The 14,681-nt window shown below is 40.6% G+C and overlaps 1 protein-coding gene across 6 annotated transcripts in view; it reads right to left on the bottom strand.

Annotated features, from left to right (window-relative positions):
* Positions 1-283: 283 nt before the first annotated feature.
* Positions 284-14,681, bottom strand: part of LOC143996796 (MARVEL domain-containing protein 3-like) — a 168,942-nt gene continuing 154,544 nt past the window's right edge. For 5 of the 6 annotated variants that reach the window (XM_077492067.1, XM_077492066.1, XM_077492069.1 and 2 more), the window contains one exon: positions 4,370-8,949. In XM_077492067.1, the coding sequence (XP_077348193.1) occupies positions 8,255-8,949 (695 nt within the window). In that variant the 3' untranslated portion in view covers positions 4,370-8,254. Of the gene's footprint in view, positions 1,430-4,369; positions 8,950-14,681 lie in introns of those variants that run through there. The other variant, XM_077492071.1, reaches the window with a different exon arrangement.

The following is a 14,681-nucleotide window of genomic DNA, read 5'->3' on the forward strand; positions in this document are numbered from 1 at the left end:
ATCACTTATGACAAAAAAAATAAAATTTAATGGGCTCAACATGCCTCTCGGCAAAATCCTTGGGGTGTCTACTTTCCAAAATGGGATTATTTGGGGGGTTTTGTACTGCCCTGCCATTTTAGCACCTCAAGAAATGAGATAGGCAGTCAAACTAAAAGCTGCGTAAATTCCAGAAAATGTACCATAGTTTGTAGATGCTATAACTTTTGTGTAAACCAATAATGATACGCTTATTGAAATTTTTTACGCAAGACATAGGGCTGAATACATTTTGGCCTAAATGTAGGACTAAAATTGAGTTTATTGGATTTTTTCATAACAAAAAGTAGAAAATATATATATTTTTTTCAAAATTTTCGGTCTTTTTTCATTTATGATCGCAAAAAATAAAAATCCCAGATGTGATCAAAAGAAAGCTCTATTTGTGGGAAAGGACGCACATTTCATTTGGGTACAGCATTGCATGACTGCGCAATTACCAGTTAAAGCAGCACAGTGACAAATTGTAAAAAGTGCTCTGGTCATTAAGGGGGCAAATCCTTCTGGTTCTTAACTGGTTAAGCTGCTAGCATGAATCTAATCTAAATTAAAGCCATAAGGGCTACAGTTAGACACCATTATATTTTTAATCTAGCTTGCGGTGTTGAAAGGTAAAAGTAGAAACATAATACTATTTACAGACAAATTTGCATTCAGAAGAACAGTCCTTGTTTTATCCCAATGTCTCTTGGAAGCACTTATACAAGTGTACTTGGTTGAAATGTAGTATCTTCTTGGTTTTCTCTGTTGTATTTATCTGATTGGTATTGGTTGTCACTGTAGGCAGATGGTGCATACTCATGGGACATGTGATGTTTCCTGAAGTCGCGTACAGTCCTGATGTATAATCCACACAATATGGAGCTTGACAAATACATACATGCAGCAATTAGGCCAAAAATGGCAACAGCAGCATCACCCCCTTGCAACTCACAGTTCATCCAGGTATAACCACGGCCTGCATAAAGCTGCTCTCTAGTTTTGCAGACATTTGTAGCGTTCACCTGTTTGATAAAGTGCAGATACAGGCCAACTGCAACAACATAACCCAAACAAGCAATGGAATCAAAAATTACCTCTCCATAAAGCACCTTGATGGACACCCTATGTATTGGCTTAGCACCCAGAATCAGCAACACAATTGTAAGGGCACATATAGTCAAGCTGAAGGCCACTCCACCATATACTCCTGGTGCTCGCAGTTGACTATACTGCAGGTCAGCTTCCCTTACTCGCTGCAGTTCTGCTCCTTCAAATGGAGTGTACATTGAATCAATACTGAAAGAACCCAATCCAGCAGCAGATGTGTAGCCAGTTATAACAGCAAATGATGCAACAACACAAATCAGCACTAAAATACCACTTATTATTTCCACGAATTGCAGGACACCTATGGAAAAGGAGAACACAAAAAGATGGTTAGCACCCAATATATCATAAAACTTATGTTTCGTAACACATTCATATTTTCTATGATCATAGCAAAGCAGTGATGGTTTTTAGGTTAAGGTACAATTTAATGTCAAATGTAAATTTTTTCATTGTCATGTAAATAAAAATATTATATTTGTGCTTAATTTTATATACAGATTCATTACTTGTTATGCAATAGCTACCTGTTACAAGTTGAATATTTATCTCAGTGTTTATACAATGCAATCTCTCTATATGTGAAAACTAGATGAGCAAAATGAGCAGAATATCATAGATTTCCAAATAGGTTTTCTATTTTGTGAAACTCAGATAGTTGTCATGCTTGTAAAGGTCAGAGAGTTGTTAAACCTGTTTCCTCACTTTCTGTTTATGTTGTCATTCTCTGAGTGCCTTGCATACAGAATAACAGCGAATAGTACATTAAGTTATTAAACCATGTGCACACATGCACTGAGTGTAGAAGTGTGTCTGTGCAAAAAAGCTGGTGTTAGTCTTGGCAATGAGCATTTTTTTTGGTGGCGGTGGTGACAGGCGCTGTAGTCCATGATCATTTTAACCCTGTACTGAGTGAATTGAAATTGCACTCATTTGGCTAAAAATCTTTTTTTCTTAAAGAACTCAACAAATAGATTTAAATTGATTTCACATTTTAAAGTGACTCTGGGGCCAGCCTTTGGACTGAAAATGGGCGTCAATTGCTGGAGGGAAGGTAAAAAGGGAATCATTTATTTTTTAGGTTCGGTACTAAGGAATCAGTTATTTTATTTGTGAAAGGAGAACACAACCATAGATTCAAATTGTTTTTACAATTTGAAGTAAATCAGTAGCCAGGCCATGAACATTTAAAGAGATGCTGTCACCTTGTCCAGGTGAACCTAGTAACTGGCTGCTGCACCATCACAGGAGAGGTCACATGGTCCCCAATACCTGGAAGCACTGGTGATTTTTGCCAACTGCAACAGAGACAGATGCAAAGAGAGAACATTAGCAAGGGGAGTATCAGGGGATCAGTGGGGCTCTTTTACAAAGACACCGTCACTTTGACCCCAATTAGCAATCTAAAACAGTCTCCTTAACCACTTCCTGCTCAGCCTGTTATCTGGGCAGGACATTCGTCACTCCAGGTGGATATCATATAACCTCTTCCTGGGCCGTGCCTCCTGCGATTCGATTTGTCACCAGCTGTGTGCACCGGGCAGAGCTGATGACTGATAAGTGAACCTTGTGATCCCTGTGACCGATCACAGAAGATCACATGACAATTGTCAACAATAGATGGCTTCCTTTTAGGCCATTCATTGTGTACAATTGTGTAGCTAGCTGTGATTGGTCACAGTGATCACATGAAGAAAGGGCAAATTACATTCCATCTGTACCATGTGATTAGCTGTGGCCAATCACAGCTAATCACAAAAAATACACACTGAATGAATCAGTTTAAATCAGTAAAAAAAGGTTGCTTATACCAGTGAAATTCACTGGTATAAGCAATCATATTGTGTAAAAAAAAAATAAAAAATCATGATCACTTTCCCAGAGTAACATTGTATTGCTCTGGTCACAGTGTGTTAAATATAGGAAAAAAAAAAGAAGAAAAAAAAAATGAAAAATTGAAAAGAAAAAAAATTTTGACAAAAAAAAAATTACAACTTCAAAAAAACTTGCTCTTACTAAATACATTGGACTGTCTACTTTCCAAAAATGGACATTTGGGGGATATTTGTACTGTCCTGGCACTTTCAAATAAATATATACCATAGTTTGTGGACTCTACAGACTAAATAATTAAAACTGATTCGGATTATTTTCACCAAAGAAATGTAGCAGAACACAGTTTGCCCTAAATGTATTGAGAAAGATTATTTATTTGCAAAATTTTATAAACAGAATTCTCAGTCTTTTTTTTAATTTAGCAAAAAATAAACACACTGGTGAATAAATGCCACCAAAAGAAAGCTCAATTTATGTGAAAAGAAATGAAAAAAATTTCATATGGGTACCAAGTTGCATGACTATGCAGTTGTCATTCAAAGTGTGAAAGCTGCAAATTGGCCTGGGCAGGAAGGGGGTGAAAGTGCACTATAGTAAAGTGGTTAAAGGACGACTATGGTCACAGCATACATTTTAATTGTAGAACATCATCATTGTAACAGTAATACAACAAATAGTTATTTTTGACAATCCAATTCAATTACTTGAAAAATCTCCTTTCATGTGGCGAGTGCTGCCTGTCTACTAGCCATTTCCTTTCACAAATTCCTTGACAATGCATTGCAGCTTCTCCTCTGCAGTTTACTTTCAATTGCTAAGGACTACATGTCCTACAGTACCTTGCTGCCTGCAAGCAGTGATTTATGTACTGACTGTGCCTCCTAAAATGCCTTCTCCAGGCACCTCTGTAGTTCAGAAGGCAGGCTCTGTGAAATGTGTCACACAGTTTTGCCTACTCGCAGGGCATAGTGAATGCATTTTACAGAACTCAAGAAAGTAAACGTGTGAAGATCTTTAAAGATTGTTCAGACTAATAGGACTCGGGTAGAAATGACTAAAATACAAATGTTGAAATTACGTAGGATTTTACATTTTGTCCCCTCCATGCAAAGTCAGCCCAATAGCTCTGTAATTGGCAAAGCTCATGCTCCCTGCTTTTTGGGAGCTCTTTCTCTTACTCGGCAGGAGGCATGTTGGACCACTGCAGAGAGACCACTGCTTCCACAGAAAGAGCAAGGGTCCTTCTCTGCAAAATGCTGGAAGGGGACAGAATTTGCTACTCAGGCTGTTCTATCTTTCTAAAGATAATGCACTGCAAGACTGTAAACATTTTGTTTGATACACCTAGGTTGCATTTAGCTCATTGATAGCATTACATTCTAATTGAATAAAGAAAGCCAAGCAGTGGTGTTCAAAGTTTTATTAATACGGCAGACTTTGGTAATGTTAAACAGTAAAGTGAAATAATGCATTGACAGAAAAGATTCTTTTCATTGTACCTCCTTGTATTTTATCAAATCTACTCTTTCTTTAAAGCCACTCAATCCACATCACTGATATAAGATTTTTTTTAGACAGTAACATGCTAATAAGCAGCTAAGTATCACTGTAACCAAAACAGATTCCTATTACAGCACCCTGCATTATAAGCTGGCCATGCACTTTTAACATTTTTGGTGAAACATTTATAGGAAAATCAAAACATTCTTTCTTGCTTTCAACTAAATTTCAATTGAAAGACCTTAAAATTCCATCCAAACTCACAATAGAATGGAAACCCAGACAAACTAAATAGGCTTCATTGCAATATGTATGATCTCTTATGAATGAAAAACATACACAGTGAAAATTTTGTTCTGTAAAAATTTAAAAAAAAATAATAAAAAATAAAATAATTCATGCTGCTTTTTTGAATTCTCTCATCACTATAGTCATTATGGATTTTCCCCTATTAGAAAATGTAATAAAGGATCTGAAAATAATTTTTAATGAAATCCTACTGGTGTATGGACAGCTTTGCACAAGAAACAGAACCTATTCTATCTCTAAATGTGGTAACGCTGAGGTAGTGTAAAAATAATAAGTACAGCAAACAATCCCAGTGAAAAATACTACTATAATTATACATTTGCCATTACTGAGGTATAATAAACCTGAAAAAACACAAATAAAATCAGATTATTATGGCCCAGTCCAGACACCACTGCTGCAATTTTCTCCTTGATAATCTAACACAGGTGTTATTTGACTGCTTTAAGCAGTACTGGGTGTCCTCTGAATTGTAACAGTCATTCAGCATAAATAATTGTATTAATAACATTTTCTGAATTTGTAAATCTACAATTAATAATTTTGCAATTATTTTGAAAAATTACATTGACTGATATCCAACAGTAATCAGTAAATTGTTCTTGTACATAATTAGGTTCATCATATTTTTATTAACTCTTCTGAAAACTAGCACAACTTAATTGTTATTCAGTTTTCTCCACTTGTATCTCTAATGTCCCATACACAGTCGGATTTTGCGATGGAAAATGTGCCATCGGATCATGTCGGAAAATCAGACCGTGTGTGGGCTCAATCGGATTGACGTCACCTCGTTCAGAACGATCGTGAAAATCCGACAACTTTGTGCGTGTATGCAAGACAATGTTGGGCCAAAATCCTTCTGAAAAATCCGTCTGAAAAAAAATCGGACGGATTTTGTGGTCGGAATGTCTGACCGTGTGTATGGGACATAATGCTCTAGAAATCTAGCCAATCCAGTCAGGGCAAGACTGATCACCCATAATACGGTTAACATCATTTATATCCTACATTTATCATAAAGGGGTGGTTTGGCATCATTTTACATTAGTATAGCCTATGCCAAGACAATAAAAGCAGGAAAGGGTTATAACGTTTTTTGGTCACTATACTATTTTTTAAATCAACAGCATTATTACTTAAGGCGATATTAAACCCAAAACCAAAATGTATTAAATTTTATTAAATTGCAGCTTATCAATTAGTCCAGTCTACATTCATTTTCTTTTTTAGGCCTTTTTTCTTTACTTTTACCTTGTGATCCAGTCAGTGAGTCTGTTATGTTCAACTTACTTAATTAGGTTTTCAACTGATCCAGTTTTGATACTTGTGTACAAAGCTTTACACTACCATTTCCCCAAACTGAGAATGCTGCTATCCAAAAGGTGTCTGCTTTACTACTTCATCCAGAATACAGACACCCCAAGACCGAAATGTGTTACTGACTGGATCCCCAGGTAAAATAGAGGGAAAAAAAACGAAAGCAGCTACCACAACTAGGGCTTGGTAAGATGCAATTTATTACATTTTTGTTTTGTGGTTTATTACTGCTTTAAAACTTCTAACATAGCTTGACCTATACGAAAACTGATTTATCTCCAATGTTACACAACTACAGCGAGCAAGAAACATGTTTAAAGGCCATTAACCACCTCTTCATGATAGACCCAGCTGGAATTTGTAAAACGCTATAACAATTGCTATAATTTTCTGCAGTTATTTTTAGTTCACTAAAGGGTCAGCCCAATCAATTTTTTTTTTGTTAAATATATGTGGTTCATGAATTACAGAAACTATTCTTGTTAGTAATGTCTATAATAAATGACAATTTGTATTGTTACCTAATAGATTTCAATAAAAATTATCGTTAAATTTTTTTTTTTATATGTGGTGCCTGGAGAACCTATTTAGACCTTGACTTCTGATATGCTTTCGGACACCAAGACCTGTGTCTGGTAAGTTAGCTACATAGTTCAAGGGAGTGTAAAGTCTAATTTTTATAAGTTAAAAATAACAAACATGTTATACTGACCTGCTCTGTATAATGGTTTTGCACAGAGCAGTCCAGAGCCTCCTTTTTTTTCGGGTCCCTCTTCTGTGCTCCTGGCCCCTCCCTCCTGTTGAGTGCTCCCACAGCAAGCAGCTTGCTATGGGGGCACCCAAACCGAGCCACAGCTCCTTTTGACCATTCTCCTGATTGGCTGACTGACTTTGATTGACAGCAGTGGGAGCCAATGGCTGCTGTCTTAGCCAATGAGGAGGGGAGTCCCGTGTAGCCGCGACACTCATAGCATCGCTGGATTTAGATGGACCACAGGTAAATATTAGGGGGGCTGCTGTTTACAGAAGGCTTTTTATCTTAATGCATAGAATGCGTTACGATAAAAAACCTTCTGCCTTCACTTTAAGTTACAAAAACAGATACATGTCCAGCAAATTCCACAAAAAAGACAAATACTAAACTTAAAACCTTGCATCCTCAGAACCCTAAAAACATAATTGATGCCAAGAAAGACAAAAACCCATTTCAAAGCAGGATTCAATTTGCTCCAACATTGAAAAAAAATCCTTCCTCATTCCCAAAGGCAGTCAGATACTCTCTTGATAAACAATCTACAGTTATTTAATATAGTAATAATTGTTATATTTTGTGCATTGTCCATTTAGAAATACATCCAGCTGTTTAGGGACAATCAAGTGAGTTGGTTACGACTAGCTGCAGAAGAAGATTCCCACATTTTTACAGCTCCTACTGTAGATGACCCTTTCTAGTTAGGCTAAAAAAAAAAAGAGCCAAAGTCCAATGGTGTCAAACTATAGACAATAATAAAGTTAACACATTTGTTTCTCAATTCCATACTCTGTTCCCACCAACCTGAGAGTTTTGGGTGTTCCTGTCTACATCACTAATGATCAAATAAGTATAGTGGGAACCCCTCATTATGGCGATGATAGCTGTGCAGACCCAGGAACTAAAGCACAGAAAGTTCACCAATACAGCCTCCAAGAGATATAAGAAATTGTCAGGTGGTTTAAAGCTGGATATACACTATACAACTTTTGTTGTTAGATTTATTTTAGATTTACCTACAACTATATTGTGCAAGGGCCTGCCTAACTGCATACAAATAGAAAGTGTTTAGGTTTGACCTCATTTTATATGGTTTTGGGTAATCTAAAAATGAAAAAAAAAAATCTAAGGGAAAGTTGTATAGTGTGTATCCAGCTTAACGCTCCAGCATTTACCAAAAATATTGGGTGGACTGACCCTTTCATTTCTTTTAGGAAAGTAAATTGTGGTCTTTCTTGGGGGTGGTCTTTGATTGTACAAAGACCATGTAAACCCAATGTAGTAGATGTGCACTAAAAATGCACCATTTTACAATGAAGTGTTTGTCTGTGCATATCAGCTGCTAGTCTTCAACCACTGATAGCTCCTGTTGTGTTGAATGCAAAATCACAATCCAAAACAAACTGAATGTTAAATAATAGGTCCAATAAATGGATTCTTGTCCTGTTTTATATTTTCATTAGTGAGGCTGAACAGTTGGGAACTGTTGTCTTCTTTAGTCCTTTTCAAGGCGTCTGAGACTTTTCCACCAGATTTTTTATTTCGCAATAACAGACCTGCAACCACTGCACTAGCAACATATAGGACTATGATAATCACAGCAAACACAGTTGCTGCCATCTCTGTGCCCATTATGTCACAGTTCACAGAATTGTAGCCATGACGATGGTAGAGGGACTCACGTTGCTTACATAATTCTGTAGCATTGATCTGTTTAATAAAGTGAATATAGAGTGCAACACACACAATATAGATGAGGGGAGATATCACATTAAAGACCACTTCAGACAGTAAAAGCTTTCTGTTATGGGCAACATTAGACACGCAACTGGCTGCCAAAAATGACACAGTCAAAGCAAGCATAAGAAGACTGATGGCAACGGCAGCGTAAATAGTGGGCAGCTTCATTTGGCTGTACTGTACATCTAATCGTGCAACCTTATCCACTTCGTCCCCTACAAATCCACTCATGGCATAGCCCATGCTGTAATAGTAAGTACTGCCAAATCCTCCAATGCTGGAAAATCCGGCTGATGCACTTTCAGTAGTTGAAGCACATATCAAGATCAACAGGTTTAGAAGAATCTCCACCAGCTGCAACATACCTGTGAAAAGCCGAAGCAATGAAGCCAATTAAAGCCAAAATTCTTGAAATGCATGTAAAAAAATATATGGGACATAGTAAAAGAATACATCAGAAATTTTAATTTCATTTATATATATGGAAAGGGCATTTCTGAGATCGCATTTTTCTACATAATAACTGCAAACTTTCAGCTGAACTGTAGGACTGCGGATACATTTCTAGATCTATTCTTAATTTTCAGCATGTCTACTTTGTACTATAACAGCTGTAAATATAATATATTTTTAAATCAAACTGTACGGTCTTTAAATCAAAAATTGTCATAGAAGCTTAAAGCCTAATACAGAAAAATACAAAAATACAGAAAAACAAAAAGGACATAACTTACAGTCAGTAGGATGCATCCCTTGTGCCGATTTCTCTTCTGATAGTAGAAGTCCTCCTCCATCCATGCTCCTCCCCCTACTCCTGCAACTAAAAACTTCTGATGCGGGGGGGGGGGGGGATGTTGGGGTACTACAACTAAGGGGCTGTTACAGGCTCTCATCAAGACTACCCGACTATGCTCGCACTTCCTCCCCGCTTCTCCATTCAGAGAAGTAGACTTTTCAATCATCTATCCGTCATCCATTCATATATTTGATTTCATTCAAAGAGTTTGTAGTCAGGCTTTTTTTTAGGACAACCTGTGACAGCCCCTTAGTGTTAATAACCCCTGTCGCATTGGGGATGGGGCAAGGACGGAGGAGGATTTCTACTAATAGAAGAGGAATCAACACAAGGGGCACAGCCTACTGTCCTTTGTGATAATTTTTCTGTTTTAACTTTAAACTACTCTTTGGCTTTAAAAGCAGGCACAGACATGCCTAGCTCAAGCCTTACTGCTAATGCATCTCTGATGCACGTTGCAGGCAATGGAAGGGCAGGCCTCCAATTTCACGGATGACAGTCAAAACCTTTAAACTGGGAACTGGGGGGAGTGGCCGGATGTGAGAGGGTGTGAGAGGGAGGAGTGCTTGGAGAGGTGAGAGTGGAGAGGCTTGTGATGTGAGCGGCTCTCCGGCAGACTCCTACCCCGTGCGTTGGCGTTGCACTAGCCGAAGTAAGCTTGCTGGGTGAAAGCTGGAGGACGTCGGGAAGGGCCGAGGAGCCGAGGAACGACGGAAACTTCCGGAAACGGCCGAGCATTGCCGAATACTGCCGACCACTGCCGAGCCCCGCCGAGCCCCGTCGAGGTACCCGGAAGCAGTGAGAGACGGACGGGTCCTGGGGTGAACGAGCAGGAAGACAGAGCTGTATGGTCCCGAACAGCACCCGCGGAGAGGGCGGAGAGAGGCTGGGGAGAGGAGACACATCTTCAGGGAAAGTGCCGTATGAAACCTGGCACCTGAGACCCTCTAGGGACGGCATCGAGACACGAGGCATGAGGCATGAGGCATGAGGTATGAGAAATAGCTGTGGGGGGTAGAAGAACAGTAAGGTGGAGAGATAAAGGACTGATTACTGTGATTCGAAAAATTTCCCCCCTGTATAAGCTAAGGACTGATGCTGTAATTATCTCTCGAGCATGCCATATATAGGACTATTTACATATGTATTTGAAAACCTTGGTTGCCCCCTCATACAATAGTGGCCTCAGGAACACTAGTGACCCCCTTTTTTTTTTTGTTTCCCCTCCTCCTCCCCCCCCCCCCCCCCTGCAAAGTAAGAGACTGGTGCCTTCTTTTTCTTGGGAGGACGATGGAAAGCTGACTTGACTACACATACTTGGTACACCCAGGGTAGGAGGCCTCCCTCCCCCCTCTTTTTCATCATCCCTACTCCTCGGCTATAAGCTCTAAATATAAGCTTGACCTGCTGATACCGCCTGTTTATACATATAGAGACTCCCAGTAAGATGTCAAGACGGCGAGGAGAGGAGCAGGCAGCACAGGAAAATGGGGGGGCTCAACAGCTTCGCTCCTCTAAGGAAAAGACTGCCCAGGCAGCACAGGCTGCTGCAACTAAGTTAGAACGGTATGCCCGCACCCCAGGTCAGTCCCCGGGGAAGGGGGAACAGCTGACACAGACACTGCAACAGATGCAGTCACTGCAAGTAAAATCTCACCAGGGGGGGGCGGCGGACAGGAAGAGCCAAGGACACACAGGCCCAACTATGGTCGCGGTATCAGGTCAAAAGAGCGCAAGTAGGCGCCAGGGGGTGGCTCAGAGTGAAAGTGATGCTGGCACCGGGAGTAGCCCTATGACTGAGGAGGACCCCACACTAAGGGACGTTCTGCAAGCTGTCAATGTGTGTAAAACCTCGCTGGGAGAACTTTGTGGGCAATTTAAAAACATGCAGGAGGAACTGTCATTGATTAGGCAGGATATACAGAGAACAGGGGAAAGAATGGAAGAATTGGAGACAAGGGTAAGTCAAATGGAAGATGACTTACACCCACTGAGAGAAGAGGTCAAAAATATGCGAAAGCAATTGCATAATCATAACACCGGTATGGATGAAATAGAAAATAGGCTTCGGAGGGATAACATCAGGCTGCTGGGGCTACCCGAGAGATGTGAAGGCTCCGAACAGATAAAGTTCTTAGAATCCTGGTTTAGTGAACTATTTGGAAGAGAGAGTTTTTCATCTTTTTTCTCTATAGAACGGGCCCACCGAGTCCCCTTTAAAGCTCCTCCCCCCGGGGGGCGCCCTAGACCTATGATCCTGAAATTCTTTAATTACAATGACAAGGTGACTCTGATGCGCAAGGCGAGAGAGATGGGCAATATCACATATAATGGAGCAAGGATCTCTCTGTACCCAGATTACTCACTGGAATTGCAGAGGCGAAGAGCCGAATTTTTGGAAGTCAAACGCACTTTACGGACTCATAAGATTACGTATGCACTTTTATATCCTGCACGGTTGAGAATAACAGCGCTTGGTGGTACCCAGTTGTTTGATTCTCCAGCGGAAGTAATCTCATGGCTGGAAGCAAATAAGGGATTATTGTAGAGTGCAAATAAGTTGGGGGGTGGTGGGGGTTTGAGATAATAACGCACGGGGGGGGGAGAGTCGGGGGGGTGGAGGGTTTAATTGGGGTTTGAATCTAGGATGGACAGGGTGAAAGGGGAAGAGGATAATCATTTATTCTTTCTCTTTGATGTTTTCGCTTTCACTTTTATTCACTTCTGTATGAGGGAAAAGTGGTATGAGAATAGGAAGTTGGAGGAGGAGAGGGATAGAAGAGATGAATGTTTAAAGGTCACGTGTAATCCCCTAGGGGAACACCTAGGTAGGTGGAGGATGGGGGGGGGGGCGGTTGGGCGGAGGGAGAGGGGGGAGAGGGGGGAGGGGGGGGGGAGAGGGGGGAGAGGGGGGGGGGGGAAAGGATCAAAAAAGTCTGGAAAACCACAACAGTGTTAATGTTGAAGTTAATATAGTTTGCACACAGATATCAATTCAAAAGGGAAATCACGGGATTTATTATAAAAGAGGAAGGAAATTTGTAAGAATCTTCACTTTAAGTGAGAGTAGAATTAGTACAAGGGGAATGAAACACTATAGGGGCTTCTCCCCGATAATTTATGTGTTCGCACTTTGGTGGTTTTTCAATAATTTTGTTAATGTTCTTACACTGAGTGATGCAGGATAAAATACTTAATATAGCCTCTTGGAATGTTAGAGGCCTGGGTAGTCCAGTTAAAAGAGCGGTAGTCCTCTCCATGCTGGAGAGATATGGGATCGGACTAGCCTGCCTGCAGGAGACACATTTAACTAAGATAACAACATCGCAACTTAAAAACAGGAGGTATCAGGCTCAGTACCACTCTACCCACACTTCCTACTCGAGGGGAGTGAGTGTGATGATAGGAGCTGGGGTGAGATTCTCCTGCAGGCAGGCTAGTATTGATGAATTGGGTCGCTACGTTTTTCTGTATTGCACCTTGGAGGATAGATTGTATGTTCTGGCCGGGGTTTATATACCGCCCCCGTTTAAAATGGAGGTGGTGTACAGGCTCACAAATTTTTTGGTAGACAAGGAGGATGTACCAGTCATAATAATGGGAGACTTCAATGAAGTGCTTGATTGTCGGATAGACAGATTCCCAATTAGGTCTCAGGGGGTAGGGATAACGAGACTAAGCCAATTCTTGAAGGAGATTGGATTAATGGATTTGTGGAGGGTGAGGAACGCGAACACTAAGCAATACTCTTGCTGCTCGAGCTCGTACTCAACACTCTCCAGGATAGACTTGGTATTAGGGAATGAAGAAGCACTACAAAATGTGAGGAAGATCGAGTATATGCCCAGAGGGATATCGGACCACTCGCCTTTGATAATAGCATTGAGTACTGGTAGGAGGGAAGAGAGGATGGGGAGCTGGAGAATTAGTCCATTTTGGCTCGAGTTAATGAAAGATGTAGAAGAAGTTTTAAAGAAATTAAAAGAATTTATAATGTTTAACAAAAAAACAGCCCCAATTGATATAACCTGGGATGCATTAAAAGCATTTGTTAGAGGAATACTGATTCAACAGGTGGTTAAAATCAAACAAAAATCTAGAAGCTGGGAGGAAAGAATCAGGAAAGAAGTAATAGAGGCAGAGGTTAACTATGTTAAGGATCCAACACCTGAGAAACAGGTAATATGGTTAAATAAACAACAAGGGTATAAATCTGTGACTATAAAAAGAGAAGAAAATAAACGCATCTTTCAGAAACAGTGTAGCTTTGGAGATGGAGAGGGGGTAGGGAGAATGTTGGCTCGTCTCGTGAAAGCCAACTCCCCCCCCTCCTCCATCTCAATGATTAAGTCCATGGATGGGACAGTTACCACCAATGGGAAGGAGATAGTTGAGATCTTTAGGGCCTATTATGAGGATTTATATAGAACACGGGATCAAAGGAAGGAAGAAGATATGTTAGCCTTCCTGGAGAAAGCGATGCCCCCAACCCTTACCCAAGAAGAGAGAGAGGACTTAGAGGCCCCTATAACTTTAGGTGAACTACGCCAGGCAGTGGCCGGAATGGCCTCCCAAAAATCCCCAGGACCAGATGGGCTCCCAGTGGAGGTATACAAGAAGTACAGCGAGATCTTACTTCCGGAGTTGCTCAGAACGTTGGAAGGGGCAAAATTGGCGGGGAGATTACCTGCATCTATGATGGAGGCGATTATTATCGTGATTCCTAAAGAAGGGAAGGATCCCCGGGATGTAGCGTCATATAGGCCAATATCGCTTTTATGCTCTGATATCAAAATATTAGCCAAAGTGCTCTCTAATAGACTGAATAAAGTAATTAATAGGCTTATACACCCGGATCAGACGGGATTTATAAAGGGTAGATCAACTAGTATGAACATAAGAAGGGCATTCTTGAATATACAAACCCCAGCGGAGAGAGGAGGTTCAAGGGCCATTTTGTCCTTAGACATGGCTAAGGCTTTTGATAGTTTAGAGTGGAGGTACCTATGGCGCATCCTGGAAGGGTGTGGATTTGGACCCATATTTATAGGGTGGATTAAAATGATGTATGGAGCACCTAGCGCAAAAATAAGGATTAATGGGAATCAGTCCGGAAAACTTGAAATGAGCAGAGGCACGAGACAGGGATGTCCACTCTCCCCGTTGCTCTTTGCGCTGGCGATGGAGCCGCTGGCAATAGCCGTCAGGTCACATCCTGAGATAACTGGGTTTCAAAGGGGGGGGGGTAGAGAGGAGAGGATCGCCCTATATGCGGACGATGTTCTCCTCTTTTTGGGAGAT

This window comes from Lithobates pipiens, unplaced genomic scaffold, assembly GCF_037356315.1.
Source record: "Lithobates pipiens isolate NorthernLeopardFrog02 unplaced genomic scaffold, aLitPip1_a1.2 Scaffold_19, whole genome shotgun sequence".
Lineage (NCBI taxonomy): Eukaryota > Metazoa > Chordata > Amphibia > Anura > Ranidae > Lithobates > Lithobates pipiens.